The following is a 23,488-nucleotide window of genomic DNA, read 5'->3' on the forward strand; positions in this document are numbered from 1 at the left end:
TAAGAAAAATAGAGAAAATCTTTGGGACCCAAGGGTAGGTAAAGATTTCCTATACAAGAGACAGAAAGCAATTACCATAAAGGAAAAAATTGATTACTTAGACCATCAAAATATAAAACTCTGCTCTTCAAAGACATTAAGAAAATAAGTAAGCCACAGACTGGGAGAAAATATTTGCAGGACGATAACTGACCAAAAAAACTCATGTCCAGCATATATAAAGAACTCTTACAGGGCTTCCCTGGTGGCGCAGTGGTTGGGAGTCTGCCTGCCAATGCAGGGGACACGGGTTCGAACCCTGGTCTGGGAAGATCCCACAAGCCGTGGAGCAGCTGGGCCCGTGAGCCACAACTACTGAGCCTGCGCATCTGGAGCCTGTGCTCCGCAACAAGAGAGGCCGCGACAGTGAGAGGCCCGCGCACCGCGATGAGGAGTGGCCCCCGCTTGCCGCGGCTGGGGAAGGCCCTTGCACAGAATCGAAGACCCAACACAGCCATAAATAAATAAATAAATTTTAAAAAAAATTAAAAAAAAAAGAACTCTTACAACTCAATAATAAAAAGGCCAAAAAAATTTTTTAAAGTGGACAAAATAGTACAACAGATGATTCTTAAAGGAAAACATACCTAACCATGTGCCTGTGAAAAGTGCTCAAGTCAATGGTGAATGCAAATTAAAACCATGAGATACCACTATACATCCATCAGAATGGCTAAAATCAAAGACTAACAACCAAATGTTTGGGAGGATGTGGAGCAACTGTGACTGGGACACATTGCTGGGGAATGTAAAATGGTACAATCTTTGGGGAAAGTTTTGACTATTTCTATTCTTGTGGATAACTGTCTATTTTATTGGCCTTTTCAAATATTCTATTATAAACAACCATCTACCCTTTAACCCAGAAGTTTCACTCAAATGCATAATGTTTAGAATAAGTAAAGTGATGTAACAACAGATGAAATAAATTGAAAATATGGTAGAATACCATATACAACTCTGACCAAGTATATTAGAACATCTAAGTAAAATGGACACTTTTCTAGGACGATGAAAAACCAAACATTGATTCAAAAAAAAAAATCTGAATAGTTTACTAACCATGATGAGTATATGAGGGTTCATCATACTGTCTACTCTTCTGTATGTTTGGAGTTTTAAAATAAAATGTCTAAAAATATGGTTTCAAGAAGTAATGCTTTCCCCTGTCTGGCGAGGGCTAAATTTGCTCAGCACCAACAATACCTAGCAAGTCGACTCAACAGACACAGAAAATACCAAATAAGAAACGGGTCCCAGATTGGCGCAGCCAGGTTTAGGTAACCCAGGAGGTAGTGGACCAAGGACGCAGCTCTCCGCACCCAGAGCTCAACGCGCCTGCGCAGGTAGAGGCCGCTTCCTGAACTGTTCAAGGGCGGAAGCGTGGGCTCCCCGAGTCACGTGGCCGCGGGCGGAAGGGGGCGGAGCGCGCGGGACGTGCTGCCGCGTAGTCGCCGGCTGAATGGGCGGTGGCAGAGCATGTGTGATCCGCTGAGGCTGCTGCTTGCCTGGGACCCAGAGGTTGCATGCCTCTCCCCGGCCGGACCGTAAAGCCGGGGGCTGCGAGGACGCGGCGACGGAGGAGGAGGCAAAGGGCAGCTGGAGATAGGCCGGGCGCCCCTTTCCGAGGGTGAAGGGCCCCCGCTCTGCGGGGGTCATGGCAGCGCTGGCGGACAGAGTACGAGGCAGCGGGCGCATCGCCGCCGGGCTCCTGCTCAACCTACTGGTGTCCATCTGCATCGTGTTCCTCAACAAATGGATCTATGTCCACTACGGCTTCCCCAACATGAGCCTGACCCTGGTGCACTTCGTGGTAACTTGGCTGGGCTTGTACGTCTGCCAGAAACTGGACATGTTTGCCCCCAAAAGTCTGCCGCCTTCCAAGCTCCTCCTCCTGGCCCTCAGCTTCTGTGGCTTCGTGGTCTTCACCAACTTATCTCTGCAGAACAACACCATAGGCACCTATCAGCTGGCCAAGGCCATGACCACGCCGGTGATCATAGTCATCCAGACCTTCTGCTATAAGAAAACCTTCTCCACCAAATTACAGCTCACGCTGGTGAGTAGCTTCAGCTGGGCGAGGCGCACCTCTAACAACCCACCTCCTGGACAGTCTTTCTCCCCGGGAAATTTGAATGGTTAACCTTGCGCCACGCTCTTTCCTGTGATCTGGAAATCCACACGAGTCCTTTGTGAGCAAGTGAACTTCAGGCTTATTTGGGGAAGGTGAAAAAAAGCCATCTTGGCGCTCTATTGGGCTTTTAGCCCAGTAGAGTGTGCTTATGTGAGTTTTAATAACTACTGTTTGATGGAAATCCTTAAATGCTATGATCGGTAAGAAAAGAAAGCTGTGTTGGGTGATGCAAATCTGTATGGGATTAAGTGCAAAAGCTCAAACTGAAAAACTGAAAAACGTTTATGATAAACGTAAAATGTTAAGTCTCAGGATATGTTTTCGGCGACATACTGCAGAGGCTTCAGCGTCTTTAAATAAGATAGACTAAAATAATCTTAGCACTTCATAACTTACAGCATTTAAAATCTTAATGCTTTTGTTATATGTTTATGTTTATATATTGTTTAGACACTGGTTTTGGGGTCCATTTACTACTATGTGCACGCATGTGGTATTTTCTTGCAAAGTGTAATGCATCGACTCATTTTACCCAGAATTTTAAATAGAATTAAATGTGAGCATAAATATAGAATTATCATATTTCATTTTGAAGAAACAGGATTACCAGTCCGTTTTTTTTAAATGGAAAAAATATTTATAGAGGTTCATTGTTTCCTAATGATGTTTTTATGATTAACCTTTCAAGACACTGTGAAAGGAATACTAATTTTATGTCTCATAAATTTAATCTGAACAACGTTTACCTCTTTTTCTTTACAGATTCCTATAACTGTAGGTGTAATCCTAAATTCTTATTACGATGTGAAGTTTAATTTCCTTGGAACGGTGTTTGCTGCTCTTGGTGTTTTAGTTACATCCCTTTATCAAGTGGTTGGTAATTTTTTTTTTCTTTATGTGCCCTTTTTAGCAGATTTCATAAATTTTGAAGCTGTGCCCCAAGGTTTAGACAATACAGTATAGAGACAATAGACTGTTGGGAAGAAAGCATAATTGCATAAATTGTCTGACTCAAGGTGAAGAGAAGAAAGGAGACAGAGAAACTTGGGTGTATGATGCTCACCAAGTACCTCCCTACCTGTTTGTAAGTGTATATTACCCATGCTTAACAGTCTGAGTTTGGGGTGATGGTATATATATTATTTTCTGGGAAATCTTTACAAAATGAATAGTAAGACTTTTTACTTGAGGATTGAGTCCATTGGTTGTATTTACCATTTACTCTTTAATTATGACATTACTGTGAAGGAGTGAGTACAGGTGCAGAAATTTGAACAGGAAAGGAAAATTTGAGATTTATAAATCTTTGCCTCAGAAGATATGCTGCTGTTACAGCTTGTATATTCTAATCATTTTTCTCCGTCAATATTTTATAGCAATGGGTATTTCACTTCTTGCACTAGCGCGGTGCCTTGCCTGTAACGGCCATTTATTTGACATTTGTTCATGGATTCACTTACTTCATTACCATAAAATCTCAACAAGTATTTTTGTTTGTTTCTTATGTAGTGGGGAAAAGAATAGTGAATGGCGAAGGGTACAGTGAAACAGTGTTTCCTCTGTACTGAAAACCTTGGACTGGAAATTCTGGTTTCCAGTGCCTGCATATGGGGAATCAGAGCCAAAATGTGTGACCAATTTTACTTTTTTCATAAACATCCACTGGTTATAAACTAAGGCATTCTTGTTATGAATGCTAGGAGTTTAATAATACAGCCTTAGCATCTTAAATTTTCTAGTACTGGTCATTTCAGAAACATCGTTATGTGAAAATTCTGGGGTTGAATACATTTCTTAGTGGCAGAGAAGCAGTTTAAATGAAAGAGAGCAGTGACATGAGCGGGTGGAGAACCCGCTGAATCTTGTCACTTGGCCTCAAGATATTCTGTCTTTTACTGCAGAGAGAAATCAGAGGAAGCTCAGGTTTGTGCTTTAAGAAAATTGCATTTGGGCATACTTCAGTGAGTTTAAATTTAAAGTTTTTAATTAGATACAGTAAGTAAACATTCCTATTTCTCTTTTTTGTTAAATGGACTTTATTTTTGACCCAGTATGGATTAATTATTTATTAGATATAGCAAGAAATTTTATTTGTTGAACGTTAGAATTTCTTGTATTCCTTACACATCACTTCAATTCAGAGCACTCACTGTCCGCGCCAATATGACCATTTTGTTCACACAAGTTTCAAAATTGCTATAGGGTGGAATCAAAGGATTGTGTATCTCTCAGGTAGATATTTGAAATGAGATTGACCGAGGAATGATTGTAGACTAAGTCATGGGCAGAGTTTTTGATTATCAGTAAATGGTAAAAGTACTGGTACAGAATAGGTGTATTCCCTCCCAAAATTCATTTTAAGGAAAGTTGTATTTTCCCATTGTAACCTGGTATAATTTCTAAGTTATTTCTTCTTATACTGCTAGGGCATTAAAAGGAATTAAGAGATGAATGACCAGCTATTAGTTTTAGTTGTAGAAAGATGGTTGAGTCCTTCATTCATTCAGCAGACATTTCTTCTGCTTTATGCTCGACCTTGATATAAAGATAAAGGGCAGCTATAATCCAGCATTGCAGAAACACATGGAGACAGCTGATGACAAGTAGTATAGCTCAGAGTATGAGGCAAGTTCTGAGGAACACCAGGGAAGAAGTGGTAGTTCTGCAAGAGGGCGGTAGTGAGGTAAGACTTTATGGGAAGGTTAACAATTTAAATTGAAGAATGCACAGGAATTCGCTTAGCAAAGAAATAGAGCAGAGGTCTTTCTTTGCAATGATGTGTGAAAGTACAGAGCATTTTTGGAGAACTTGATTTGTTTGGTGGGACCGGACTCCAGTTGCGTGGTGGAAAGACAAGGCTGAGGGGTGGGTGAGACCAGATGGCAGAGTTTTGAGTGTTATGCTGAGGAAGTGTGCCCTTTATCCTACAGGTACCAGGAGAGGAGTTCAGATGGGCAGTGACTTGATCATTCCCTGTGTTTTAGAAACTTCACTCTGGTGGCAGTGAGGGATGAATAAGAGGGACGACAGGGTGACAGGCAGAGCAGTCAGGAAGTGCTCCATGGTTTAAGGGGAAGACAGGAGGGACCTGAACAAGGACAGTGGTACTGGACGTGGAAAGGAAAAACAGACTTCAGAGACCTTTTGGAGAAAGAATTAGTAGGACCTAACTGAATGTGAGAATGAGGAAAATAAGGAGTCTGATCCTTGGAGGAGATTATGTCATTAATTATTGGACCAACACAGGAGGAGCTAATTTGGAGAAGGAAGTAATCAGCTTAATCTCAAACAAGCTCCTTTAGGTGATCTGACTGAAGATGGCCAGTAAGCTGTTGAAGGTGGGACTTGAAGGATGCTCAAGGAAGGAGGTCAGAGCTGTAGATGTCAGCGGATAGTAAAAGATCAGTCAGGGAGATGAAAGAGGAAAGCCAGACATCTCCCTTACAGATAGTAAGTGAAGGAACAGGTGAGTGAGGAAGCAGCGCAAACCAGAAGTCAAGTTCTTCCAAGAGAAATCTGCAGGTTCTGCAGAGGGCTCCGGCCGGAAGGGGACCGAGGGCAGTCCTTCGGTGTGGCCACTAGAGGTGAAGGTGCCCTTTTGGGGAGCAGTTTCATGAGAGGGTTGGTGGGCGGAAGCCAGGCTTCACGGCAGTGAGGGCAGGTGGAGGCCTGAGAGTCACCACCATTCCAGGCTGTCTGTCCTGTGTCAGAGACACACAGCTGCCCAGAGAGGCTGCTGGAGCAACACAGGGCTGTGCACATACCCTCTGCATTCATTTTTGCTTACTGCGGTGTCCCAAGCAAAAGAATCAATTCTTTGTCCTTCATGTTCACAGCAGACTCTTATTAAGGCTGACAGGAGTATGCTTCAGATTTCTTGCTCTTCTATTTTTGTCTTGGTGAATTTCTATAGACTTAGCGTTTATGTAACAGGATACCCGGACCTACAGGAAAAAGGATTATGTAGGAGCAGTTATTCAAAAGCCTGGCTGTTCCTGCCAGATCTTATTCAGACAGTCCGATCAAGCTTTCTCTAAAGCCTCCTTTTCAGTTATCTTTGTGAAGCATTTTGAGAACTGATGGGATTTGAGGCTTTGGGGTGTTGGTTCTACAGAAGGATAGTCTTTTAAAGTTTGTGATTATCTAGTTTATTGAGGAGTATTGGTGTGGGATTACCCACAGAAACGTCAGCCATAAAGAGGAATGTTCCTTCTACCATCGATTGGGTTTTCTGAAGTGAATGAAAAGACCTCACATACCTTTCTGGCCACACATACTGGCAGCCACCTGGGATAACTGAGGTTTCTGTCTAATCTGTAATTAGAGTCCGCCCTGCCCCCCAGTCTTCGTTTTGGGGGCCATTTTTAGAAAGAAATGAAGTCTGACACTGCATCTGTATTCCTGCTTATCCTGCTTATAAATATTAGCCTGCTTAGAAATTTCCATTCCTGCCGAATTTTCCCACGATCGCTGATGCTTGTGGGCCCTGGTATGCATTGACTTTCCCCATCTACTCGGATCAGGAGGGAAGGGAGGATTTTTTTTCTCCTTTATAATTGAGAAGAAAATAGATTATCAGACATTGAATTTATAAAGCTCCTTTCATCCAGGGAGCTTAAAGGATATACATATATATTATTGATCTTTGAAACCTTGTAGACTCATTAGACATTTCCTCTTCGCCCTGCCCTGCCTCACATTCCCACGTTTGTGGCTAGAGTTGCATCTTTTGTTTGTTGAGTGATGCTATTTTTTTCTGCCTGACTCGTTCTCTCTCCTAATTTTCAGTGGGTAGGAGCCAAACAGCATGAATTGCAAGTAAACTCGATGCAGCTGCTGTACTACCAGGCCCCGATGTCATCTGCCATGTTGCTGGTCGCCGTGCCCTTCTTTGAGCCGGTGTTCGCAGAAGGAGGAATATTTGGTCCCTGGTCAGTCTCTGCTTTGGTAAGTTCTAATTGTTTTGGTGTCTAAGAAACAAGATGATAATAATTTCTCCATTATTAATGCAATATTTAGTTTTCAGAGCACTAGCTCAGATCCATTCTCACATTTAGTCTTTATAATCACCCTTTAAGGGAGGCAAGGTAAGGATTATTCATTAGATGGAGAAACTGAGGCACAGAAAGATTGAAGGACTTGCTTAGGGTTAAATTGCCAGTCAGTGGCCAAACCAGGACTAGAATTCAGGTCTTCTGATGTCTGGTTACTGTGCTGAGCCCGCCAGGCTATTACCCACCAATACTTCGGGCATTTTTTTTTTTTTTAAATAATGAAAATATAACTTGGTTGATTTTCTTGTAATAGTATAAGTAGTACATGCTCATTGTATGCATTTTTGAACATACATAAAATTATAAAGTGAAGATCCCCCCGAATCCTGCCACATTAAGATAAACACTGTTACCGTTTTGGTGATGATCATTTCATGGATCTCTTTCATATACACAGACACACGCATGTGTGTGTATGTTTAATTTCATATGTATGTAACCGTATTATATATGCTGGGTTTTTGGGAGGTTTTTTTTGGCTGCGCCACATGGCATGTGGGATGTTAGTTCCCCTACCAGGGATCAAACCCGTGCCCCCTGCAGTGGAAGCGTGGAGTCCTAACCACTGGACTGCCAGGGAATTCCCTATATATGCAGCTTTTATCATGGATTCCTTTTCCTCAGCCCTCCTACCCATACACACATCAACATCCCATTACCTCACCCCTGCCCCTTGAAATAAGTCATGTTAACACTCTAGTGTTTGTTCTTCCATGTTTTTCTCCGTGCTGTGCATACCCACATGTAAACACATACAACATACACAGGCACACATGCACGTATGTACACATAAATTACACATTGGTTTTTTTACAGAAGTGGGATCATATTACACATGATTTTCTGTATCTTGCTTTTCTCACTTAACAGTGTCCCATGCAAATCCCTTCAAATCATTCTTTCAGTACCTGTATAATAGTTCCAGTTCTTAACCACTATGAACAGTATTACAGTAAACATCCTGTACATGTGTCCTCATGAACTGTTGCTTTTTATTCTATGGGATAGAGTCCTAGAGTGGAATTGCCAGATCAAAGGGACCTGTACTTTGGGGACATTTTTTTAATAAAGTTAGAAAGTATAATCCCCCTATTTAGGAAAGGAACTTCTGCTTCCCATACTTTTAACGCAATCAATGGGAACGTCTTTTCTGCTGGTGGTGTTGATTTATCCAAATTGCATCGCCCTTACTCTGCTCCAGGCACTATTCTAAGCTCTTTGCAAATATTAACTTATTTGATCCTCATAACAACTTTATTAGATGTTTACTGATGAGGAAACTGAGAGACAAAGCGTTAAGTAACTGACTCAAGGTCCACAGCAGAGCCAGACTTTGAATCCATGCATTCCAGATCCAAAGTCCACATTCTTAACCACCCTGCGAGGCTGCCTGTGAGCAGATTGATAGTTGTTTCGAATTCATATACTTTAGCATTTGCGCTTTTTTCCCAAGGTGGAAATCACTGGACCATCTCTCAGGTAATATCTTCTCTTGCTTTTACAAAAGTTACCCATCTTGGTCATCTTGCCTATCAACCACTGCAGCTTGAGCACCTTAGACTAGAAGGGGAGAGGCTTTATGTGACTGGCCCTCTGACAGATGTGAAAACGAGGACCTCAGCAGAAAGGCCATAAAAAAGGTCAAAGAAACAAGAGCACAGCAGTCTGAGGCCATTGAATAAGGGAAAGTCACCTGCATTCCTTCTTGTCCCTAGAGGGCATCATTGCCTCAAAGTAGAGCATGTCATTGTGTTTTTAATGATGTGCCAGGTCATCAAGAAATTGGCATGTGACATCCTGTGAGCTCAATAAAATTAACAAGGACACATTTCTAGAAACAGTTTTTAAAATCTTTAAGGAGCAAATTTCTCTTAGTTGAAGATTTAATGGAACTCACTGTTGTAAAACAAATAAGGTGTTACTATTTCTACCTAAATAGGCTGCAAATCCAATTCCCCTGGTCTTCTTCTGACTGCACTGATTTAAAAACTGAGAAAACCCACATGGGACAGAAAGAATCTTCAAATATGACATTTTCTTTGGAATTTAAACTTCTTACTAATTCAAATTATAACTAATATTTTCTCTAGATTCTCTTATTTCAGAAATAGAAAATGGTTTTATAACTTTTAAAATGAAATTGTGGGTTACGTTTGTACAGAATGTTGTGTGTGTGTCTACAGTGGTACAGCCGCTTTGGTCCCCCATCTCAGCCGAGTCGGTTTACTCACCATCCCATGCACACACCTGGGCTTTCATGCCTCCATGCTTTGACCCATACTGTTTCCTGCCCCCGTTATTTCTTTCTGTAATCAAAACATGCATTTGAAATCCAAAGACTTTTCTTGCTATCGCAGCCCAGAAGGACATCTCCTGTCTAGAGAGTCCTACAGAACCTATCGTCTGTTTGCCTATTAATGAGGTAGAGCTCAGGACTCATTTTCTTTTCTTGCCTGAGCTGTTCATCTTCAGCTGTTCATCATCAGTATTGCACTGTCTCTTTCATGTGGTTAAGAGATAGCATAGCAGAGCAGGTTAGCAGCAGGGACTCCAGTACCTTGGCCCTTCTACTTACTGGCTGTGTGTCTTAGGCAAGTTGCTTTACCTCTCTGTGCTCTGTTTTCTTGTCTGTAAAAAGGGAAGATATTTTACTCCCTCATGGCTGTTTGCAATGATTAAATGAGTTAATTTATGTAAAATATTTAGAACAATTCTTGGTGCATAATAAGTACTATATAAGTATAAGCTATGATTATCAAGATTTTTATCATGTCCTCAAGCGGTTTCTAAGATCTTTGAGGGCAGGAACCCATTGTGTTCCTTACAAGGCCTGGCCTAGTTTTGTAGATACCTAATGAATGTCTACTGACTGAATTTAAATAAGAATAAATATGAACAATTCAGTGGAAAAAAGATCTGGAAGGATATATACCAACGTATTAATAGTGGTGAGTGGTTGGGATTTAAAGAATTCCTTATGAGTTCTCTTCACAAGGAAAAAACCTTTTTTTCTATTTCTTTTTCTATTATTTAATTTTGTATGCACGTGAGATGATGGATGTTCTCTAAACTTGCTGTGATAATCATTTCATAATGTGTGTAAATTAAATCATGATGCTGCACACCTTCAACTTACACAGAGCTGTATGTCAATTATATCTCAATACAACTAGAAGGAAAAAAAGAATTCTTTATATTCTTCTTGCTCATCTTTATTGTCTGGTTTTTCTGTAATGAATATATATTACTTTAATAGTAAGAAATTATTACAGACTAATTTTTCTTTGGATAGATAAGAAAAATGAATCTGGAGATTTACATGCAGAGGCAGGATATTGTTGGAGAATTTTCCATTGCATTTTGTAGACAAAATTACATTTGTGCATACTACTCATTCTGCTCTTTAACCCTCAGTTCTTGCTGTCTCCCAACTTGATTCTCTCTTTTTAAAAATCTTGTTTTTAATGGTTGATAGAAGTGCCTGATGAAATGTATTTTCACTTGATGATTGCAATGATGGCAGCTGCTTTGCATTAATGATTCTTCTGGTTTATTTGTAGCTGATGGTCCTGCTCTCTGGAGTAATAGCTTTCATGGTGAACTTATCGATTTATTGGATCATTGGGAACACTTCACCAGTCACGTATCCTTTTCCTAACAACTTACAAATGCGTAGTCTTTTATATTCTCCAAAACTCTGTCACATTGATTTCCTTATTTGAGTCTCACACTTTCTATTGCATGCCTGAATTGAGTAGAGTGAGTTATTTTTAGTCTCTTACTAGAGTCTGTGGAAATTTAAAGAACTATGAACTGGGGAAATGGGTTAGCTTTCTGTATGATAAATGCTTTTGAATTTTCTTAAGGAATAGGTGACCTTTTCCCTTATCAGAATTAACATAGAGCACCATTCCTTGTGCATAGTAGGGTTAAATAAATATTTGTTGAGTGAATAATGGGGTGGATACTTATGTTTTCCATCACTTTTCAGTTATCGATAGTTCAATAATAATAAGGTAAAGGTGTGGTTAATCAAAATAACAGAAAATAATTTCAGACCAGTTACTCTGACTTTTGAGCTTGTTTTTGTACTTATCTGGCTATGGGTGTGCCTGCTTTTCTCAATATTACTTCAAATCAAGAAGTGGAGTCATGACTTGAATGTCTGAATCAAACTCAACTGCCCATTTTTAACATTTTGCTTTTAATGAGTGAAGACCAAGATGTCAACAAAGTAAAAAAGCAGCGTATTTGCCAACTATCAGTAAATAACAGTGATAATAATAATAATTTTTTTTTAAAAAACCAACACTTGGGGACTTCCCTGGTGGCGCAGTGGTTATGACTCTGTGCTCCCGATGCAGGGGGCCCGGGTTCGATCCTTGGTCCAGGAACTAGGTCCCACATGCCGCAACTAAGAGTTTGCATGCCACAACTAAGAAGCCCACGTGCCGCAAATAAGGTGCCGGTGCAACCAAATAAATAAATAAATATTTTTTAAAAATTAAAAAATAAACAACACTTAATAAATGTTTATTTTGTGTCAGGCACTGTTCCAAACATCTTGTGTGTATTAAGCATTTAGTTTTTACAGCAGCTCGAAGAGATAAATTCTATCATTTTATTCTACAGAAGAGGAAATAGAGGCACAGAGAGGTTGAATAACTCACTTGGAGTTACCCAGCTGAGAAGTGTGGTGTCCAGATTTGAGCCCAGGTAGTCTAGCCCCAGGATTTATGCACCATGCTGCCAAATCAAGGCATCCAAGTATGTGCCCTGATTAAGAACATCCATTCATTCATTCAACAAATACTTATTGAATGCCCGCTATAAACTGTTCTTTGACTTAATAAATATTCACATACTGAATATCTACTGTCTGTCAGGCACTGGAGATATAGTAGTGAACCAAAGAGACAAAAATCTTTGCTCTCACAGGCTTAAGTTCTGGGGAGGAAGACAGGCTATATACAAGAAAAGTAAGAAATGGGCATATACAGGGCTAGATTGTGTTAAGTGATAAGGAGAAAAAGGTTAAGCAGGAAAGGGGATGTGACATGTTGGGGGCAGGGATGCAGTTTTACGGAGGGTAGTCGGGAAGGCCTCAGCAAGACGGGTACTTTTGAGTAAAGACCTGAAGGAAGTGAGGTTGCTCTGTGCAGAGCAAGGTGGGTAGCATTCCAGGCAGAGGGAACAGCAGGTGAGAGGCTGGAAGGAACAAGAAGCCTGTGTGGCTGGAGCAGGAAGAACAAAGGGTGGGTTCTTTGTCCCTGAAGAGTAACAGGGGGCCTGACTGAGCAGAACTTTCACACGAGGACTCCTACACCAAGTGAGAGAGGATGGCGTTGGAGTTTTGAGCAGAGAAATGCCATGATTTTATGTCTGTTCTAATAAGATCCTTCTCGGCTACTGTGTTGAGAACAGACCGGGGGGGCTTTTCAACTCCAGTGCTATTGGCCTTTTTGGTCCAGTGGACAGGCCTCTCCTGTCCACTGGAGGATGTTTAGCAGCATCTCTGGCCTCTGCCCACTAGATGCCAGTAGCATCCCTTTCCCCAATTATGAAAACCGAACATGTGTCCAGACCTTGCCCAGGTGACAAAATCACCGCTGGTTGGGAACCACTGTACTGAAAGCGGCAAGAGAAGAAGGGAAGCCATCAGGAAGCCATGGTGGTTTGGTACCAGGACAGTCGCAGTGGACATAGTGAGAAGTGATTGGGTTCTGGATATATTTTCAAGTAGAGCCAGCAGGTTTTATTGGCAGACTGGATGTGGAGAATGAGAGAGGAAAGAAGGTTGCCACCCGGTTTGGGCCTGAGCACCCGGCAGGGTGGAGTTGCCATGGACTGAAATAGGACAGCCCCCAGGAGGTTTGGGGGTGGGGAGGAAGACCAAGTGCTCAGTTTTGGGTAAAACGAGCCTGAGTTCAAGGTCGAGGTCTCGGCTGGAGGTATTCCGGAGAGAGTCAGTAGTGTGTAGATGTGGTTTGAAGCAGTGAGCCTGGCTGAGATTACCAAGGAAACAAGTGAAAGAAAAAGAGGCGCCCACAGCCCGAGTCCTGGGTCACCTCGGTGTTTAGAGTTTGGAGAGATGACAGGAGCCGGGCGGAAGGGGCAGAGAAGGAGCAATCAAGGTGGAAGGAAGGAGGACAGGGTGTAGAAACCAAGTGAGGAGGAAGGGGAGTCCGCTGTGTCCAAGGCCGCTGACAGGTCAAGCTCGAGGAAGGCTGGAAGTGCATGGAGGAAGGGGTGTGGTGCGGTGGAGGGCACTGGCGATCTTGACGAGAACTCAGCGTGTCCAGGTGGAAGCTGAGCGGAGCAGAGTGGAGAATTAGAGAGAGGAATTGGAGATGTCGGGTATAGATTGCTCCCGTTTTGTTTTATTTTTCTAATTTACAAAAGGATTCATTGAAGAATTTCTTTAAATTTGCCTTTCCTCTCGTATAAATATTTTTAACAGATCATGACCACTTCAAAGCGAGGCTGAGGAGTAAGGAAATGCTGAAGTGTGGGAGCCGGTTCACTTGAAGATAGCTCGTAATTGAGAACGAAGCCTGGTTTATTACGGTTATAATTAACCTCCTGGGGAAGGTCCTCCATCCCGCAGGAAAATTACCCCTATTGGGTCAGGCCAGCACAGGTACCCTGGTGACTCAGCCCCTGCTCTCCTGCTCGGAAGCAACTTCCAAGCTGCTTAGTTGGGCTCAGAACAGAGGAGGGAGCCTGGGCTTTGAGGTCGGACAGGTCCAGGTGTGCCAGCCCGGCCCCGCCGCTGCCTGTGGGCCTGCGTGAGTTGTGGGAGATCTCGGGTCTCACTCTCATCACTTATGAAACGGGGGTTGTGGTACCTACAAAGTTGGGTGAGTGCTTGAGAGAATGTGTCCAGCACCTGGCAGATGTTTATTATGCCTAAGTACTGCTGTTGATAGCTGACCCATAGGGTGCTTACTGGGTGCTCGAAGCCTCGCGCACATTAGCTGAGTTAATCCTCACAATGATGCTGAGGCACAGAGTGGTCGCTCTTTCTAGTATTGTTTTTAGGAAGAGTAGGTGGGTACATATCAGACATCTGAAAAATAATAAAGTACTAATCCATATATAAAAAACTATTTAAAATACGGGAAGAGAATAATTTATAAAGGAACCATTTGTGTGTCTTTAGTTTGTCTTTTAAATGAACAGTGATTTGGAAACACCCTAATCCAGCAGCAAGTTACTGGCAGTCTACTCGTCTCAAACATGGACTTTGGAGTTAAATAGACCCATCTATGTTTGACCTCTGGCTCTGCCACTTACTAACTCTGCGATCTAAGTTACCTAAAATCCTCAAGCCTCTACAGTTGTAGATGGGAGGAGTGATACCACAGTGAAGGGAAATGTGATGCTTAAATAAAATGGTGTTATATATGCACCTGGCATAGTGCCTGGCATGTATTGGTGCTCAGTGGTGTTCCATCCTGTGTCCCCGATTCCCTCCTAAACTTAAGCACACTGGCTGTGTTGACCTTGCGTCAGCCATCTGGCGCCTTTCACGTCTCACCTTATTTGCCAAGGGAAGTTTAGAAATGGCGCCATGAAACAGCATCACAAATTGCTCTACAGAAGACCTTCTCTGTACCTTGTTCTGAATCCCTTCCCCACCCTTGTACTGCAGCCCTTTTTCTCTTCTTTGGAGAGGTCAACAGGGAGAGTTGAGGCAGTCTCCTGTCACTGATTAATTGCTAAAACCTGCCTGAAGAAGCTAGGATCAAGCCAGCACTTCACTGAAGTTCCCGTTCTTTAGACGGGGTGGGAGAGGGGGCGATGGGGGCAGGGGTGGGGCCGCTGTTTAGTCTGCATTTCGTGCACTTCTCTCCAGGCACAGGAAGCCTTTGCTTCGTGTGTGTGTGTGTGTGTGTGTGTGTGTGTGTGTGTGTGTGAGAATATAACATCTAGCTTGTTCTTTTTTATCCTTATCCAAAAACCTCAGCTATAACATGTTTGGACACTTCAAGTTCTGCATTACTTTATTTGGAGGATATGTTTTATTTAAGGACCCATTGTCCATTAATCAGGGTCTTGGCATGTTATGTACACTATTTGGCATTCTTGCCTATACCCATTTTAAACTCAGTGAACAGGAAGGAAGTAAGAGTAAATTGGTGCAACGTCCTTAATTAGGTTTTCGTAGAGAAAAGAAAGTCGCCTGAAGAAGATAAAAAAAAAGTATTAAGTGTGCAAGTTACTTTCAAAGATGAAACAAAAATTATATTGCAAAATGCATTAAATGATGGTTTGAAAGAAGTTAAGCAAAGGAAATTTTATTCATAAATCTGACTCTCTTGGGACTTACCTGGTGGTCCAGTGGTTGGGACTCCACGCTTTCACTGCCAAGGGTGCAGGTTTGATCCCTGGTCAGGGAACTAAGATCACACAAGCCATGTGGCACAGCCAAAAATTAAAAAAATTTTTAAATAAAAATAAAGTAAAATAAATATGACTTTCTCTTTTAGAGTACCTTTTTTAAAAAACGTAATTCTCTAAAACATGGCTCATGCTTCTTTTCAAAGATGATTCTATGAAGTATACAGAATGTTTGGTTATATCAAATGAAGTACATGAAATTAAAGTTCTGTAATGGTGACAAAGGAATTCAGATCACTGTACTACAAACGTGTAGTGGTTTTTAAGGAAGGACACATAGGACTCCTCTACTTGCTCGTAGGTGGTCCCCAATGTGAGCTCTGTTATAATTTAGGCCAAAGTATTCAAGTCAGAATTTAAAGCTAGCATTTCTATTGATATTTTAGTTGTTTAGTATAACTTCCTGCTTTTTTCATTTATAGATATGAAATAACATTTCTAGAAAGCAAAGTGTAGTAAAGGGGACCATAAGCCAAAATCCGGTTCTAAAAGTACCATTTCTCTAGTAGAAAATTGATGTAAGAAGTTAGATGTTATTAAAAAAAAATACAGTTTCTGTAGGTATTCTCTTGTTTTGAGCTCTCAGTGAACTCTAGAAACTATACATGAAGTTAAAAAACAAAATAGCTCCATGTTTAAATGGCTCAAAGAAAAGACTACAGGAGGAATTGAGCAGGTTTCTTCTTATCCTGGTGACTGTTCTTCTGGCCTCTTTGAGCATTTCATGTTGGTAATTTCTTAAGACTACCTTCCTGCTGTCATTCCCTACCCGCCACGTGTGAGGCATCCGTCGAGCTTTCTTTGGCGCTGAAGGATTTGGAGTGAACTATGTCAGCCTTTCTAAGGGGGCTGAGGAAAATTCTTGAGCAGCAAGTCAAGGCAAATGTTATCAAAGACTAAGCAGAAGCTTGATGAAGATACGAGGAAAGATTTGAAAGAGAAGTAGAGAAACAGTCAATATTTAACAAGTTCCATGAGTTTTTTAAAGGGATAATTTAAAAAAATGTTATAGGGGAAATACATGATACTTAAGGAAATAATTGTGCCACATATTTAATTGCAAAGTCTATTTCTGCCTTCCAACGTTTGACATTTGAGAATTCAAAGCAGTTGTTGATAACCTCTCACAATAAATTGACTGAAACAGGTAATCCCTCTTGTAATAAATAATTCTTTTTCTAAACATTGTTTAGAAACTTCAAGTGAGAACACAACACTTAGGAGGACGAAGAACCACATGTATAAAATATGCCTTTTAGGATTATTTTTTTCCTGGCCTGTTTGAAATGAAAAGCCTCACTGAAAATCTTATTTTGACAGAATTTCAATGTATCAGTCAATCTGTTGTGTGATTTTTATGTGTGGTTTTCTGTTTTTGTTTTAAATACTTTTGGTTCTTCTCCGTTTCCAAAGATACATTTTATTGTGCTAAGAAATACAAAGCAGATTGTCTTGCCAGATGAACCTCAGGAGTTACGTTTGTCTAAGAAATGTTCTCTGTGTATGTTTAAATTAACATATAGTTATTTCCCAAAAGCTGGAGAAAAGTATTTCAGCATTTCAGAGGATTATGCGACTTCTGTGCACTAACAGCTGAGTTGATTTGTGCCATGTACAAATTCTTCTTAACTGTAAATACAACTTGGGGAGGGGATTTATAATAAATGTTGGAGAGTTATAATAAATGACTGATGTCAATAGGAATGCAAGGAAGGTTGGAACAAGATAGCATGGAGGGGTATGTATTTATAAGTGAATAAAATATGTACTCCTGGAACTAGAGTCTGATAAACATTTTTTGCCCTGAAGACCATCTTCCCATTGAAAAGGAAATTCCTGGGGAAAAAATGTACCAGACCATAAGGACCAACCATAGAGACAAACCAGAAATGCAGTGCTATGGAAGAAAACATGCTGGCTGTCCTTTTGTTACGGATGTAACTGCACTTGTTTTTTATTGTATACTCGATGACTGGGCTTCAGCTGTTGCCTGTTATAAATAAAGAGAACCTGATGTTTTTACTTTCAAGTTGCACGTTAGAACTGGCAGAAGAAGGATGGCATCTGTGTATATGCAGGGGTAACAGTGGCCTGTCCAGCTCCCAAATATGCAGCATCTAATGAAACAAGATCCTCATCTCCCTTTTAAAATAACATAAAGGAGAAATCTTTTCCTATGAAATGAAGCAAGCTTTTTCCTGTTGCATTTTTAAAAATACTTTTTAAATCTTGCTAGTTTCAAATCAGTGGTCATCTTTTCTAAAAAAAATCTACTTAAAAGCAACAGCACTAATCGAGCACTCCACATTGACCCCATCGGTGAATAGTTGTTGGGTGAATGATTATGGCCAAAGGAGAAAGTCTGATTAAACGAATGAAGACCAGATTTATTAGATAGATTCTGTTTTGCATTTCTGTTTCCAAACTTGAACTGGATTATACTTGCTAACGTCAGGAATACAATGATCATTTCATTCATTCAACAGAGTTTTATTGAACATATATTTTGTGCCAAATACTGTGCTAGGCACTGTGCAAAGACACTCCTGTGTTCCCTGTGATCTTAAGAAACATTGGTCTACCAGAAAAGATAGACATTAATTAAATTAAAATGTGAGTTTATTATTACAAACTCAAAGGGACATGGTTCTCTGGAGCATATAACAAAAGAATCTGGCCCAGGATTGGCTGTCAGCAAAGGTGTCCACAAGGAAAGGACAACTGAACTGAAATCTGATGGGCATATAGAAGTTAGCTAAGCAAAGAGAGGGGGATTGCATTCTGATAAAAGGGAATAGCACATACAAAGGCCCATTGGTTGGAGGAGTTTATGATGAGTTTAAAGAACTGCAAAAACGATGGAGCGTAGCGGCTACATTCAGGGAAGGGGAGATGTGGTATGACACGAGACTGGAAAGGGAGGCCAGCCTCGGACCATAGAGGACCTTGTAGGCGTTGTTAGGCATCAAGTAAGAGCAAGAAGGGAGTGTTCTGAACGTCACCACGGTCGACCCCTTCGTTTTGAAACAGTTGGAAGAGAACCAGAGAGATGCTAGGAGACGTGATCGCTTGAAGGGGTGGTGGTGAGATGACGAAGTTGGTAGATGAAGGGGATTTAGTAGATGGGATCAAGTAGACTTGAGATGGATTGGATATGGAGGGGATCAAGTCAAGAATCACACGTGTTTGATTTGGGCAGCTCGATAGAGGATGGCGCCACTCTCTGAGGTAGGAAACGCGAGAAGACGGTTGGGGTGGGGAGGATGGAGCCCGAGTTCATACATAGCCGTCTCGATTTTGAGGCATCTTTGAGAAATCCAATTAAAATTATTAATCAAGTAATCAGATATACAGGTCTAGAAGTCAGGAGTGTTTTCTTTTTAATTGAGGTATAGTTGATTTACAATATTAGTTTCAGGTTTACAGCTTGGTGATTCAGTATTTTTACAGATTATATTCCATTAAAATTTATTACAAGGTAATAGCTATAATTCCCTGTGCTATACAATATACCCTTGTTGCTTATCTATTTTATACATAGTAGTTTGTTTCTTTTAATCCCATAACCCTAAGGAGCTCCTCCCCCCTTCCCTCTCCCCACTGGTAAACACTAGTTTGTTTTCTATATCTGTGAGTCTGTTTCTGTTTTGCTATATACATTCTTCTTTTTTTCTGACTTATTTCACTAAGCATAATATTCTCTAGGTCCATCCACGTTGCTACAAATGGCAGAATTTCATTCTTTTTTATGGCTAATATTCCATTTTCTGTATATATGTGTGTGTGTGTGTGTGTCTGTGTATACACACGCACCACATCTTTATCCATTCATCTGTCGATGGACACTTAGGTTGCTTCCATATCTTGGCTGTTGTAAATAGTACTGCTATGAACATTGGGGTTTGTGGATCTTTTCAGATTAGAGTTTTCATTTTTTTCTGGATATGTTTGTACCCAGGCGTGGAATTGCTGGATCCTGTGGGAGTTCTATTTTTAGTTTTTTGAGGAAGCATACTGTTTTCTATAGTGGCTGCACCAATTTACAGTCCCATCAACAGTGTACAAGGGTTCCCTTTTCTCCACATCCTCATCAATACTTGTTATTTGTAGACTTTTCGATGATGGTTATTCTGACAGGTGTGAGGTGATATCTCATTGTTTTGATTTGCGTTTCTCTATTAATTAGCAATATTGAACATCTTTTCATGTGCCTATTAGCCATCTGTATGTCTTATTGGGGACAGGAGAGTTTTGGTTGGAGTGGAGATAAACGGGTAGTTACTGGAGTATGCCTGATGAGGATGAAAGCATAGACCAGGATGAGCTTACCTAGGAAGACAGTATAATGCAAAAAGTCTACAACTGAGCCTTCAGGAACTCCAGCATATACTGGCAGTGGTAGGTAATTCTGCAAAGGAAACTGAAAAGGAAGAGTCAAAGAGGTAGGAGGAAAACAAGGATGATGATATAATGGGAGAGAGGATGGCCAAAGGTGACAGTTTTGTTGAGAGGTCAGGATAGACATACACAGAAAAATAACCACTGTATTTATTGACAGTTTACTGTGGACCTTAGTAAGGCTGTTTCAGTGGCGTGATGGAGGCAAAAAGTGGGTTGGAGAAAGCTGAGTGGTCAGTGTATGAGAGTTAAGGAAATGGATCCCAGGGTATAGACAATTCTGTTGCTATTGCAGAACTGCAATATTTCAAGCAATATTGAATGTTGCTTGACATGAATGGGGGCTTTTTGTGTGTGAGTCTACGACTTTTTTCATAATGCTAATTTATTATTACAGGATTAAAATTGTAAAGCACAAAATATCCCTGTGTAACCCTGGAAGAAGTGCACATACTTCTGTAACAGGGATGATCTTTTACTCTGAAAAGGAGTTTTGTTTTTGGCTCCTGAATATACTTGAAATGTGGGTTGCTATTAATAAAATCAACAGTTAACTTTTGCGAACCACCAGCATACCTTGAAAAAAACAATCTTGCAAGCCCACTAAGGGGTGATCAGTTACGCATTTTCTTGTCTCTATCACTGCTGAGGTTCACAGAGGGGAAAGAAACCTGCCAAGAGAAAGGCCAGTCTGTTTGGGAGCAGGGCTGGCTTAGACATCAGGATCATGGCCTCCAGTCCAGACTCTGCCTTTTTGACCAGGGTGGCCTTTGGCTTTGGACAACTCCCTTGCCTCTTAGGTCTCAGTTTCTTCATTTATAAAATGAGGGCTTGGATCCAGGTGATTTCCAAGGGACCCTCCATCTTCAGAATCCCCTGATTCTGCTTTTTCAGATTAAAATTGTAATTTCTCATTCACTTACATTGAGAGCATATTAGATTAAATTAATGAGAAAGATTTTGTTTGGTCCTTATGAGAACTGTTTTCTTGTTCATATGCACTTCATTACTCATATATTGTTTTTTAAAAGTCTATGCAGGGCTTCCCTGGTGGCGCAGTGGTTGAGAATCTGCCTGCCAACGCAGGGGACACGGGTTCGAGCCCTGGTCTGGGAAGATCCCACATGCCGTAGAGCAAATAGGCCCGTGAGCCACAATTACTGAGCCTGCGCGTCTGGAGCCTGTGCTCCACAACGAGAGAGGCCGCGATAGTGAGAGGCCCGCGCACCGCGATGAAGAGTGGCCCCCACTTGCCGCAATTAGAGAAAGCCCTCGCACAGAAACGAAGACCCAACACAGCCATAAATAAATAAATAAAATTTAAAAAAAAATTAAAAAAAAAAAAAACAACAAAAAACTGTAAAAAAAAAAAAAGTCTATGCAAAACATTAATTTTCATATTTGTTACATTAGAAGACATGGTTTCGTTTGATTTATCCAGTCTGCTTTACACTTCACATGAGATCACTGGGAGGTGAATTATTGCCAATTCAACTAATTATTTATGGGTATTTGGAGGATGTTTTTTGCTATACTGTTTTTAATTTGGAAAACAGAACATCACCCAAACCATAGTAATTCACATTTTTCTATTTAACTAAAAATATCTCATAAATACTAGGTATACCACAAGAACAAGCCTGCATAGTTATTTAACCAACCAGGACTATGCCTTTTTTAAAAAGAACTTTATCGGAATTCCCTGGCAGGCTAGTGGTTAGGACTCCATGCTTCCACTGCAGGGGGCACGGGTTCGATCCCTGGTCAGGGAACAAAAACAGGAATAGGTATTTGGTTAGGAAATACCCATACCACAATTACCACACAGCACAGTCAAAAAAAATTTTTTTAATAAATAAATAAATAGGACTTTATTTCTTAAGAGCAGTTTTAGATTCATATTCACTTCTAAATTTTGAATTATTTTGTTACCTACGTGAGATTATTTTTCCTTTTAAAATCAAATGATCTGTATCAACCAAATGTCTTCATTTTTTTCCTGTTCGTTCTTACACTACCCCCAAAAAGTCAGTTTCCTGTTTTCTCAATTCCTGTTTTCTCAGTTTAAAATTAGAGACAGCAGTTCAGTGCAGGAGAGTGATGGGTGGGCCTTAACCCAAGAGATGGGAGGCTCAAAATCAATGAGTCTGTTGAGATCTCCTGGGATATCCAGAGCTGCAGTTTACCACAGGAATGAGCAGACTCTCCAGGTTTATCTCTGCCTGGAGTTTGGAAGCAAGACTAACCTTGGGACTGGAGTTCTTAGAGAATTATGGAGTGACGCCTTAGCCATATTTGTTAGAATCGGAATGCTTTATACAATTTACCAAAACATTATACAGAGAAAAGTAGGCAAAAATGCTATGGAAGACACAGTTGGTTTCCTAACCAAATACCTATCCCTGTTTTTGTTCACCTACCCTCTAGAGGCTAGACATGCTAAATTCTCTTATTACCATGTTGCCACATCCACAGAACATGGATATCTAGAATTGTGCTGATTGGTAAAGGAGCGGTGAAAGAACCTGATCCAGAAGTGCTGAGCTGCTTAAGCAATGCCATCAGCTGCCTATCTCCAGTCTTCTTATTCTAGATGGAAATAAACCCTGATTTGTGTAAGCCACTTTTTTTTTTTAATTTATTCATTTATTTATTTATTTTGGCTGTGTTGGGTCTTCATTTCTGTGCGAGGGCTTTCTCTAGTTGCGGCGAGCGGGGGCCACTCTTCATCGCGGTGCGCGGGCCTCTCACTATCGCGGCCTCTCTTGTTGCGGAGCACAGGCTCCAGACGTGCAGGCTCAGTAGTTGTGGCTCACGGGCCCAGTTGCTCCGCGGCATGTGGGATCTTCCCAGACCAGGGCTCGAACCCGTGTCCCTTGTATTGGCAAGTGGATTCTCAACCACTGCACCACCAGGGAAGCCCTAAGCCACTTTTAATTGATACTTGCAGCTAAAATTATGCCAGTGAACTTTTGAGGGTAAAAAGGGGTAAAAATGGAGGACTTGATCTATCTGATAGATTTTACAATCCAGGAAGCAATAAGTAAATGTAACTGGTTAAAAGTGAAGATAGGCTAGTGGCTAGCCTGACCCCAGCCATCCTTGCATTCCATAGAGCACCAAACCCCAGCGAGTGAGGTGGATGGAAGAGAGGGAATGATCTGATGGACCTGGGGACTCACGAATGGGGTCCAAACATGGGGCTATTGCTGGCTTGGGGTGAGTGAACCAGTTCCAACCAGGAACAAACTTTCCAACCAAGTGGGAGGTGGCCTACCTTGCCCTCCACCATCCTCTTTGTGCTCCCTGACTTTGGTCATCCCCAATTACCCAATGCTCCCCTTGCCCCAGCAACCTTACACCTATTCAGTCACTACCTCATCCCCACTACTTCCCCCAGTTCTTCAAGTTAAGTTGGTAGATGAAGGAAGCAGTATCACCAATGACTACAAGGTCATGC

The 23,488-nt window shown here is 41.2% G+C and overlaps 1 protein-coding gene across 2 annotated transcripts; it reads left to right on the forward strand.

Moving 5' to 3' along the window:
• The first annotated feature begins 1,482 nt into the window (after positions 1-1,482).
• Positions 1,483-17,407, forward strand: SLC35E3 (solute carrier family 35 member E3). Of its 2 annotated transcripts, XM_059934688.1 has the most exons (5): positions 1,483-2,098; positions 2,936-3,046; positions 6,962-7,120; positions 10,788-10,870; positions 15,197-17,407. In XM_059934688.1, the coding sequence occupies exons 1-5, from the start codon at positions 1,697-1,699 to the stop codon at positions 15,381-15,383; spliced, it is 942 nt and encodes a 313-aa protein (XP_059790671.1). In that variant the 5' UTR covers positions 1,483-1,696; the 3' UTR covers positions 15,384-17,407. The 2 variants fall into 2 exon arrangements, with proteins under 2 accessions (XP_059790671.1, XP_059790672.1); XM_059934689.1 differs by lacking the exon at positions 2,936-3,046.
• Positions 17,408-23,488: the final 6,081 nt, after the last annotated feature.

This window comes from Balaenoptera ricei, chromosome 10 (genome assembly GCF_028023285.1).
Source record: "Balaenoptera ricei isolate mBalRic1 chromosome 10, mBalRic1.hap2, whole genome shotgun sequence".
NCBI classification, from domain to species: Eukaryota; Metazoa; Chordata; class Mammalia; order Artiodactyla; family Balaenopteridae; genus Balaenoptera; species Balaenoptera ricei.